The sequence below is a fragment of the Solea solea genome, chromosome 14 (genome assembly GCF_958295425.1).
Source record: "Solea solea chromosome 14, fSolSol10.1, whole genome shotgun sequence".
Classification (NCBI taxonomy): Eukaryota; Metazoa; Chordata; class Actinopteri; order Pleuronectiformes; family Soleidae; genus Solea; species Solea solea.
The window spans coordinates 23382460-23394919 of NC_081147.1; the positions used below are offsets into that span (position 1 = coordinate 23382460).

Here is a 12460-nt window from a genome sequence, read left to right on the forward strand (position 1 = left end):
TTCTCTCACATTGTTTGGTGGAGAAGAGACGTCTCACGTGTAAGACAAGATGAGACGAGCGTCTAGAAGACCAATGCTATCATTCATCAGAGTTGACTTAGATATAAAAAGTACTGTATATCGTGAAACTGTCATGCATGCGTAGAATATAAAATGTCTGACACCAAGGACAGCTGGCAGTTCTGAAAATCACTCGAAAGATTTCAAACAACATTACGCTTTAAGAGAATTTGTCCTGCAGGCAGTAGCAAATAAAGCTGCCCTTTTTAGTATGCAGTGTAAAATATTAACGGTGTCATGTCTCCATGATGTTGGAAACTCCTCCACGTCTTGTTTTGTCCTTGAGGTGACTGACACCGAGCAGCTGCTGCCCTCCACTTTGCTTACTAACATCACTGTTGTCAACATGTTTACTGGTAACCCGAGTCATTTGACCTTTAACCTTTGTCTACAATGTTCACAATGCCAAACATTTTTTTTTTTAAATAACTCGATGCCACTTTCAGCCGCTGAGGAATCTGTGTAACGCGTGTTTCGTAGCAACAGAGTTTTTACTGCAGGTGTTGCTTTTCTGTACGTGTGCATCTGTATTGTGTAAATAGCAGTGAATGTGAACTCTCACCTCTGGCTGTCATAGTTGCTGAGGCCATGGTCGATGGATGTTTTCAGCTCAAAGAAGTGCTGCTCCACTGCAGCCCTGATGGTTCGCTGTATGATCCTGAGGGAGAAGAAAACACAAAGTATATTTATTAATTCATTATTTTTACTTATATTCCTATGTGTGTACAGTGTGTTAAACCTACACACACATAAAGAAAAAAAATAAGGGTATACAGGATCACACGACCTGAACAACAAGTAAACAAAAAACAAGTTCTATTGAGTAACAACTATAATATAGATCACGCAACAATGACCTTGAATGTCCACTTACTGTGTTCTAAGTGTTTTTGACCTATTTAAATAAGAGAACCACAAATAGTCCTGCGTATACCACAGTTTTACATGACAAATTATGTGTTTAGGTGACCGTGGTCTGTTGTCATTAGGCTCAACAAAAAATAACAGGTGTTTACTAAAGGCCAATAATATTTTAAACATTTGGAAACAATAAGAATTAGAGGAGAGGACATTACAGCCTCTAAAACGGCACTCTCCCCTCTGCTCCACTGACTTGAAGCAGCGGATCCCCAGCCTCTATTAAGATTTATTTAGCTTGTTTTATTTACTGGACCATGTCTGTGTGTGTGATTGTATTGAATTCCTTCATCAATCACTCCGACATCTTGCATATGAGATTTTTTCCTCTCTCCTAAAAATCTGGAAGACGTTAACGTGAAAAACCCACCCAGCGCTCTCCGACTCCTCCACAGCAACTGTTCACCTGACGGCTTGTTGCAAGTCATCTTTTCCAGCAGTAGCAAATCTACTCGGAAATCAAATTGGCGTCTGTGCTAAAAATATGGCGTAATGGTTACTAACAATGTAACGTGGTCTTTATTGGAAGCGGAGCTGGAATACAACTGTGCTCAAGTTTCACTACTGTGTCCATTTAAGGTAAAAACTCATAACGCCGCCTGGACTCGGGTCAAATAATTGAGCGCCGCCAGTTCTGCACATTTCCCTAGGCCACACGCTCACTTTCACCTGCAGCAACAACTCTGCCTCTCACTGCAAAAAGCTGCACTACCAATAACTATCCATCACACGCATGCAGCCACACGTACTTTGAAAACACACACACACACACACACACAGCCCAGAGAAGCACAGTGTGGTTTTGCCTCACAAGAGAGGAAAGGCCTTTGAACACATCCTGGCTGCCAGACGAGAGTAAGGACATTATTTATACTCAGGGACAGAGGACAGTCAAAGCAGCCAAGGCCCCTGCAGTTATCTAAGACAATTGATTTGCGCCAGTATGAATATTCATTTTTAAACTTGTGCACAGAATCTTCATTAGATTATGGGAAACATGCAATGTCAATGTTTGTGGAAGAAAAGTCCTACAAAGGTAAGGAGCCAAACTGGCTCCTCTTGGCATATTAGAACCATGACACAGACACCTCGGAGGAAAAACAATGCTGAAACTAGAATACTGATTTGATGAGTCATTTTTAAGAATAACTCCAACATTTACAAGTCCAAGCTACATTATGTGTGAACACCTATGAGGGTTCAACAAAGTCAGAATGTCATCCTGGGCTTTGAAAACTATAATAAGACCATAAATAAAACATAGAATAAAAACCCTTAGCTCAAAACTGTAGTCTGTAACTTCTAAATATAAACACTGTCAAATCAGTTCACATAATGCTGACTAAGCCGATCAGCTCCACACAACTCTCGCTGTGTTTCTAAGTATAGAGGGCTTTCTATGTCACGTCGCCCGAAGACATCACCACGCCGAACACAGAAGGTGATTCATTCTGTGTCCAGACAGATGAAAGCAACATCAACATTGTGCTGGTCAGAGTGAGTCAACTGCAAACACAAGGGTCCATTCTTCTGCCCAGAAAAAAACTGAAATCAATAGTTTAGTAATTTGAAAGGAAAGATGCTTCATGTCCGCACTCACACCTCATCAGTCAGGTCTGATAGTATTACCTGACAAAGCCCACTTTCAGATGAAGGACAACACAGAGGCAGAATAATAAAACAACTGTTGTTGAATTTGTGTAGCAGATACGCACTATACGGACAAAAGTATTGGGACGCCTGCCATGACGTGTTAACATATACAGGACTTTAATATGGAGTTTTTTTGCAGCTACAACAGCTTCCAAGAAGACTTTCCTCGACTTCTGCATTTATGAGGTCAGGCAATCTCTGTTCCACTTCATCCTAAAGGTGCTCGAAGGCGTTGAGATCAGGTCAGTCAAGTTCTTCCACACCAAACTCTTCAAACCATGTCTTTTGTCTTTTGTCCATAAAGTGCATCTACACAGTATGCTGGCAGTATGATTGCAGTGACATTAGCTGACTCACTGTCACACGTCACTTCTATAACACACTGACAGCCTAAAGTCATGTGATATCTGAGTTCATGTCCTTGAGGCCTGGACGGCACCAAGTCATGTAACGCCCTTTAGTTTAGCTTCATTATGAAAACAAAAGCTCTGCTTTCTTCTATATTATTTCCTCTTTGCTTCCTGATTCTCCCAACACTCGACACTTCTCAGCACTGCCTCCTCTTCTTCTTCATCTGTTTTAGTTCCTGTTGTTTTATCTGCCTCTCGAGCAGATGGTCCTTTACTCCCTCTTCACGCTTCAGCTAATTAAAAGTCTCTCTTTTTACCCTACACTTACAGTTTCTATTACACTCCTAATAAAAACGTCAGGATATATCCACTTGTTTTGAGTTCCTTATATTTGGACAGCTAGAGTTTGAGGTGTGTGTGCGCAGAAGAAGTGCCTGTGTGTGTTATTGCGAGTAGATAAAATTGTGTATATGTACTTACTCAGCAGAGTCGGCAGGCAGGATGGGTATGGAGGAGAGGTGGGAGCTGTAGAGACAGAGAGGGAGGGGAAAGGAAAACATGGTCAGGACATCACGTTTCTTCTCAAAGTCACACCGTGACCTTGGAGGGCACAACAAGGATGGCAGCTGAAGACAAAACTTAAAGAAAAAGAAAATAATATTGCATCTGCACGTGTTGGATCTAGTGTTGAGTACTTGAGATGAAAAACAAACACACACAAGTGTTCGAGTCAGTGGCGCCACACTGGGTGGGCAGATTGTTATTTAGGCTACAGAGCTCAGCTTAACTCTGCTGATCAGACAGGAGGGTGTGTGTGTGTGTGTCTGTGTGTGTGTGTTCCTCAATAAGAAAGGAAGTGTGTGTGTTTATGCACGTGTGTGTGTGTGTGTGTGTGTGTGTGTGTGTGTGTGTGTAACAAGGAGGTGGCTGAGATGTGTCTGTTGATTTGGCAGCCTGCCTCTGACCTTAAACACGCAGTGACGGCAAAGTCAGGAAACCAGAATTATATAACAACTCCAACATGGGCACAAACAGATTTGCATAGCTATTCTCATTAAGAAGAATATATATATATATATATAGAAGGAATTTCTGATTGAAGATATTTTATTCTTCTTTGTCCATCTTTTCTGTCAGTTCATTTCTTGTTAGTTGCTATTCTTTATTTAACTCTCTTCAGTCCTTTCATTCTGCTCTCCTTTATCCCCTCGCCTCATTATTATCCTCTTAAACCTCCCACCAATGCCTTGATTGTGTGTTTTTGTTTCGTTGTCCTCTCCAGATGATGTAGAATCTACAGCATTTCATCCATCATTCTACCACATCTTACATGTTCAAGTCAGGGTTTACATTAGATTCTTTATCCCTCATCTCTTTTCATATTACAGTACTTTAAATGCTCACACACCACACAGGCTGCCTACAGCAGAGGACAACATGTTGTGTCGCTTGTTAACAATAGATCTTTGACAGGTCCCTTAAGAAAGTTGTATAATCTCCATGGGCCTTAAGTAACAAAGATAACATCTGACCTCACACTATTCTGTCCCCAAGGACTTGAACTAAAACTGCTCTTGGGTCCTTTGGGATGTTCTCGTCCTCCTCAGGCTCCCAAAACAGAAATGATAACATCTAGGCCTTCAAGCCCTGAAGGAGCATACAGAACAGGCTTTATACAGCCCTTTAGGGTCCAGTATTTCCTCCCTGGCTAGGACACTATGAAGGACAAATTAGATAACGGAAAATATTGTGTCCATGTTGCAGTAGCGAGTCGCTTTAACAAGGTTGTGATTATGTCTGCGGAGAGTTTATCTTGCCGTTGTCTGACTGTATGCGTGTATGGTGCCAAGGTTGACCCGTGAGCACTAGCTAGAGAACGGAGATGTCTTTCCATAAGGTTGATAAGAACGTCTCTTGTTCTACACGCACAGTGTTAGAAGCAGCCACGGACACGGATACAATCCTGGTGACAACATATGAAGTCGCACCTTTAGCTGTTAGTGTTAGTGGCAGTAAAAGAATAAAACCTTTGATAGTGATCAAAGCAGAGCACTACTTTCACAGTTGTGAAATGGTCTAAGATTCATTTATCAAGTTATGAAACTGATAATGGAAGCCTCATTTCACCTCCAGATATTATAAACTTATACACCTAACTAATAAAGGTTACCTGAGGACAGTTGTGACTATATTTCATCAAAAAATAAATACATTTCTTATCAACAATTCTCCCTTAAGATTATGGTTGTCGTTGATAGTAACTTCATGATCCTGTTTTGATATATGAAGAATTGTCTTTGAGACGCGAATAAATCCCTGCATGCATCGCAGAGTGAATGCCAATTAAACACACTTCCCATTTTAACCTGGGATTAAACTGGTTCTTTAACCAGTGACAACTGGGTGTCAGTAATAGTGAATCTATGTACATAAACCATGGTGTGGGACGTCCCGATCTTTATGAAACATAGGAGCCTCGCGACTTAGAGGACCACGGTGCAAGTGTCAAAATATAGAAATTCCTATTTCTGTTCCACTCAGTGATTTCCAAGATTAAAATAAAATCGGGTTTAGTCATGATTTCACATGCTGCATTTAGATATTGTGGCAAATGATCAAGTCCTGTTCAGATGTTGTGTAATCAACAGACGTAAACAGATTGCACAGTACTGTGTGTATGTCACAAATGTAGGCCAAGAGTATCAATTTTACACAGCCAAGACTCTATAATGCAGAGCTGTGCATCAGGGGCCGCGTCTCAACTGGCTTAACAGAAAATACAACACTGTCTGCTGCATTAATAACACAAACTAAAAGACAACACATTGCCACATTACTTACAACACTCACTGTGTCAATATAAGGTGAGTTTGAGGTTAGTTGTGATTCTGCAGAAGGGCTTTTGTCAGCAAACCTGATTCTGCTCTGTTCTGGCTGGGAGGTAAAGACTACTGCAGTCTACGCATCCTTCTCTCTCTCACACACACACACACACACAAACTCATACCACACATACACCAGTCGGCTCAAGAAACCACATTTCACTGCTTTATACTTTTGCTTTTGTAAACGGTTCCTTCCGTAACAAAGTACAATAACATAGAAGAACCATAAGCGTCATCTTAGAAGTCATAAACAGCTTCTTGCTGCCTCCGATAAAGTAAATATTTATACACGAGTCCTTCCCTCATGTCGGGGCCAAGAAACTCTCACATACTCATACAACAGATGTTTGCCATCACACCATCTATAACACAGAGATGGCCGAAGATTCAAGACGTGTGTTTAGTTTTCTGCCCGGACGCTGCTCACTGGTTTGCTTCCATCAGCTGCCTTGCACATGGGACCGTGTGACTAATACGGCATTTCATTCTTAATTATTCTGCAGACATCGCAGTGTATTTTATTTAGTTAACCCAAAACATCTTCTTCTGCAGCCCCGTCTCCACGCCCCTCCCCATTAATTCAATCTTCCTTTTCACAGTCACAAGGAGATATCACGACTGCTGACAGCTCGCACAAGAGCTGTTTTTTCTATCGAGAACCATGATTACAAAAGAATAAAACAAGTTATAATCTAATTTAGGGCTACAACTACTGATTGTACTTTTTTTCTACAATTTTCTAATCTCTCAGAATATTGATATTGCTGCCATTAAATCTTCGGACTGATCTATTACTTGATCAATAATTTGACTACTCATTTCAGGTCAATTCTATAATCAAGCACATTAAAACAGAAAAAATTGACTTGCTGACATTATTGGATAAGTGAATTAAAAAATTGACTTAATTAATGACAAATTTCAATAAATTATATTAAAAAAAAAGATTGTTGATTAGTTTTCTGTCAGACTAAAACAGCTGCTTCCTCCGCTCTTTACATCGAAACACAGACACATTCTCAAAACCTTTCAAAGCTTTCCTTATAGTTAGATTACATAACATAATAACAGCTGTTAAGTAAATGTCATAACCCCCTTCTCTTCCTCTTCACCTGCTCCACTTCTATTCCTGACGAAAACACATCCTCCCTCTCTTCTCTGAGATCTCTTTTCCTTTATTCCTGGCAACAGACACAACACAATCCAACCGTATTTTCCTACATTTGCTGTAACAAAAAGGATAGAAATCTTTCAGCGTGAAGGTTTCATCAAATTCGTTCGACCACTCACGAGTAAAATAATTATTGTTCATCCATTCACCCAATGCGAAGCCTTCTTTCTAGTTTTACCCCATACATCTTTCACTCCATTCCTCCATTCATTCATCCATCCAGTAATGTATTCCAGTCAGACTACAGGAGTTACATAAGGCTGGTGTTTACCTCTGCAGCAGAATGTCACAGGCCATTCTCATTTTTCCAGTTGTCTTTTCTCTCACTTTGTTCTGTCCTTTTTCTTTAGTTTCTTTTTTTTATGTCAGTGGATACAGCCTGTCAGTTGTTCGGGCTGATGGCCGTCTCTTTGTTTCTAGTGGGATGTTTCCACTGTTACTGTTCCACAAGCCAACACGCGGGTTCTTGAAATCCAGTCAGTCGGAAGTTATCTTGACTTTTAACCAAACGTCAGCAAGTTTCTCCGGCTCTTCCTTCTGCGTCTCTCCTCTGCTCAGATTGTGTTGCTTTTAGTATCTGTTCAGTCTACAAGGCAGGACAGGACCGCCTTGTATCCGGTGTTTAAGTTATCCCAGTTGAGCACTTTGAGGAGTCAGCATCAGCACCAGCAGGTCTAGAGGCAGAGGCAGGGTATCGCCTGGGTGCATTGTGTGGTGTCCTCTGAATGTGTGTGTGCACGTGTGTGTGTATGTGTGTGTGAGTGTGTGAGTGAGTGAGGGTGTCTCACTCTGCACTCTGTAAAAGTGCTGCAGTAAACATCCAGACCTCTGCTCAAATATATGAGCCTCTGATGCAACCAGGCAACAAGCCCTGAGGGACCAATCAGAAAGGAGGAGCTGACGTCGAGAGCCAGTCATAAAGAGGGAATGAATCCTGCGAGCCAATCATCAGGGAGAAAGTGGGAAAACAGTTTTTTTTTCCTTTTTCTTTTTCATTCAATGTTGTGACTATATACTCAGCAGTTTACAGCCAACCCAGTGGGCTGTGTAATGGTGTGTGCGTCTATATACACGTACACGCAGACAGACACACACATATTGGTCGGAGACTGATAATAAAGGGAGTGGAAGAGAGGGAGCACAGGGTGTATGATTAGCACAGGGTGAAAGAAAGTTAAATGTTAAGGTAGTTAAAACGTAATTTCTATTTTTAAATATTAAATATTAAATATTAACTATTCACAAGTTCTGTTTGTTTGGGCCACACGGCAGGGCAGTGGTTAGCACAACTGCATCACAACACAGCAAGGTCACCAGTTTGAATCCCTGTTCGATCCACTTATGTGTGGGGCTTGCAAGTTCTCCTTGTGTGCATATGGGTTTTCTCCCACAGTGGAAAAACATGCAGAGGTTAACTGGTCAACTCTAAATTGACTTTGAGAGTAAATGGTTGTTCATATCTTAAGTTTGCCCTGTCCAGGTTGTACCCAGACTTTGATCCTATGTCACCTGGGACTGGCTCCAGTCCCCCTTGACCCTCATAAAGCGCTAGACTATAAATGAATGAATTGCTTCTTTAACTTTATTATTAATGACCAAAAACATTATCCTCAGAGACTTCAATGTGATCATGTTGAATCTCTTTGGGCTGTGCGATTATAATCAGATTCAGGCTTAGGGATCGTTGTCCTTCTCTTAGTTATAGACAGAATGAAGCTTGTGAAGTGATTTATATTAACGGATGAAAAATGACAATAAGTCATACTAAACCATTTCTGCTAAACATAAATGAGTATGTGTCATGATCCTGTTCCTATAAAAAATGACTAATTAAATAACTCAATAATATCCTGATTGCTAAAAGAGTATAATTTTTAAACTGCATTATGTCTCCTGTCCATATTCCAGACTTTAAATGAGGGAAGAAAGAGGACAAGGAGGAATAAATTATATGGAAGTTTGATCACATTATTGAGACAGCTTTGGCTACGGTTTGGTCTAAATTCACCCCGTCACATCTTACTGTGGCTGAGGAAAAAAATGAATAAAGTCTGTCTTCTGTTTTAACAGAAATCAACTACATTTCAAAGAGGCTTCAAAGCAGCAGCAGCAAGTAAGAATCACAGTAATTATCTTTCCTTGGTGATTTGGGAATGCAAGTGCTTATTAGAAAGTCAAACTGGATGGCTGTTCCAGGACTGAGAGTGAGAACTGATAACACGTGTAAAAGAATGGTGTTATCTAGGTCAGTCACTGTATCATATTACACTTTGTGCCCAGCGCTTGAACCAAGACCTCAACACAATTTGGAAATGAAGGGTGAGAGAGGGAGGGGGAGGGGGAGGGGGAGGGGGAGAGAGAGAGAGCGAGAGAGAGAGAGAGAGAGAGAGAGAGAGAGCATATAAATGTAGGGTGATCTGAGGTAAAGAATGGCAGGAGTTTTTAATTAAACATTAACTACAGTGGAGTCCAATGTTAAAAAAAGATTTATAAATCACATCTGAACACATGGAAGAATGAAAGCTTTTTGAGTATTGGCTATTTACCAACACAGGAGTGTTAAAACGTTATTTTTGGAAAATAAGTCCCAGAGAAAAAAAACATCTGTAAAACGCCACCCTTGCATTTTTGTCTAAACCTACAACTTGATACAACTGTCATAATATCTGCTCCTGGTCTCTTTCTTCTGTCTCTACCTCACCTCCCTCTTTGATTTTCTCTCTCCCCCACCTCTCCTCTGTCCCCCATTTTTTCCTTTCACCCCAACCGGTCGAGGCAGATGGCCTTCCTGGGGTTTTTTCTCTCCACTGATGCCTAGTGTTTGCTCATTGTGTCAACTGTTGGGTTTCTCTTCTCTCTATAATACTGTCAAGGTTTCTGCCTTACTATGTACATTACCTTGACAAAATGTATGTCAATACTCTGATTACCTTTGGTGTTGTCAGTCAGGGAAATAAATAATAATTTGTGATGAACTAGGTCAACACGCCCACAGCTGATGCTCCTGTACTGACCTATATACTGTATGTGTGTCACTGTGTAGGCAGGCACATTAAACTTGATGGATAAGCATATTATGAACCAGGGCCCAACTCAACTGCACTTGACGTAAAATCAAAAAGGATGAGGCACAAAATGTAGATAAAGTAGATCGTGATGGATGACGCATAAACTGCACTTGACCAAAAACAGATGAGTGTACATTCATCATGTCGTTTGTGAGTATGTGTGTGTCCGCACATTTTGTCGGCAGAAACGGAAAAGGTATCTGCTGTGCAGCGTGGTGTCAAATTGGGATATAAAACATTCCCACAGCCATGTATTAATAACAGGAGGACCTTTTACGAGGTACAAACCTGGTTCACTGCAACACGATACAGAACAGACGTTAGTCATGGTAGAATTGCACGATGGTTGTAACAGTGAGGAATGACAGGAGGCAAATTGAAGACAAGTGCTTTGTTATGTGTCTAAATGCTTCCCTCTGGTCAGAGCTTTTCCCTCGAGGTCTGATATTGCAATTTCATTCAGACTGAGAAATCAATACATTGCTCGGAGGTGGGGATGCTTTCCAGTCCTCTCACCCTCTTCTTGCCCCCGACCTTCTTTGTCCTTTTATTCTCACTTCCCTCACTTATTTTGCCCTATGCCTCCTCACTGTGTCCAGAAGTATATCAGCAGCCTCATCAAAAATTTATTTCAGTGGTCAGAGAATGTTGAGCACGGGACGGGAAGGGGAGAAAGCAGTGACAGTGGAATAAGAGTGATGAGAAGAAGAATGCCAAGGATTAAATATAGATTCAGAAAGAGCAGAGGGGTGTCAGCATCTTAAGTGTATGTTTGTATGTGTTGGCTGTAAGACTCTATTAACGGAACACAGCAACAGCCACAGAGGACAGACTTCCCTGTCTGTCAAGTGCTAGACAAACAATTTAGAGTCATTAGATAGGAACTTTCACTCACTACTTCTGAGCTGTCACAACACGTTACATGTCAAAGAATAGCTGATAAATGCTAAACAATGACAACTCAGCTCAGGAGTACATGCGTACACTGACTCATCAGAATCCTGAAGACAGTACTCAAGGTTATTTGGCTACAACATTTCTGAGGCAGTCCAGGCAGCGCTACACACAGAGGGAATGAATTGAGGAATAAATGAAAGGGACAACAAAATGAAATAAGACGCTACTATGACATGGCACATTTGGAAAAATGTTTCACCTTTGAACAGTGAACAGGTGTGCCATTTTCCTCACACAAACGATACAAAGTTTATTTTTGTAGAAAAATAACATTGGAAAAACCACCACACCCTAATATGACTTTACTTGAATATGTTTGACCCGTGACTCAGCTCTGAGCTTCAAGTTCCTTCAAGAATATCTTATCATAATTTCCCAAAATGTCAGAAACAAAAGGGAAATGGATTAATAAACTAAGTTTTTTTTGGAGCTATTCCGATCAGGCAAATGACCTGGAGTTAAACTTTTGAAATTTTGTGTCAGAAACAACATGACTTGTCCAGTATGTGTGACCAGCCTGAAAAATACTTTCAGTATTTTCAGCAATTTAAGCAGATGTGTTTTGTAAAGCTGTGGCTCACCAATGATTTAAATAGCATTGACTCTCGGGTCTACTAATACAGCTATAATCCCCCAGACCAGACACTCAGGATAGGCTAGGTCACATAGACGAATGCTTGCAGAGTATTAATACCAACTAGAACAATCACATTAATCTTAATGATCAAAAGAGTCTGAGCAGCGTCAGTGCTGAATAAATTGCTTGATGTGGCCGTCCTCCATCTCCATCAGTAATGACTAAATCTCTGAGCAGTCTGACCCCTAAAGTACTACAGCTGCCACATAAACCCCCGCAGTACAACACACACACATACACACGGGAATTTATTTTGCCCCACAAATACTTAACTATTAAAGCACTTTGAAAGTATGCGGACAGATGACAGACATGCACACGGGAGCCTGAGCACGGTTCTTCTCCGTGACCTTGTGTATAATGTTTTGCTGATCTTTGGCAATATAATCAGAAAATAAAGACACACTGACAGCTGAGAGCACATTCAACATTTTGAACTGAAAGCTCAAATCAGTAAAGCCAACTATAAATCCAGGTTTTGGCACAGTTTAAATAGGCATAGACGTTATAAAGTGTAAAACTGTGTGCACATGGATTATGGATTACTGTCTATAATCATCTTAGAGGCCACAAGGAAAAGCCACCACACACACACGGTCGACAGATTTATTGTTTAACAGCGCTTTATATTGCCTTTTCTAACGGGTAAGTTGGCTACTAAAATAGGTCTGTAGTTCAGACCTATTTTATGTCATGACCTGAAGGTTCATTTTGCAACTTTTATTTTCCAAAGTTTAATTTTGTACACCTCTGATGGCGAT

At 40.8% G+C, this 12460-nt stretch overlaps 1 protein-coding gene across 3 annotated transcripts in view; it reads right to left on the reverse strand.

Moving 5' to 3' along the window:
- fam13b (family with sequence similarity 13 member B) overlaps positions 1 to 12460 on the reverse strand; it is a 53867-nt gene that overhangs the window by 14593 nt on the left and 26814 nt on the right. For all 3 annotated transcript variants that reach the window (XM_058649149.1, XM_058649147.1, XM_058649148.1), the window contains exons 8-9: positions 3462 to 3506; positions 623 to 718 (exon numbers count right to left, since the gene is read on the reverse strand). In XM_058649149.1, the coding sequence (XP_058505132.1) occupies positions 623 to 718; positions 3462 to 3506 (141 nt within the window). The remainder of the gene's footprint in view (positions 1 to 622; positions 719 to 3461; positions 3507 to 12460) is intronic.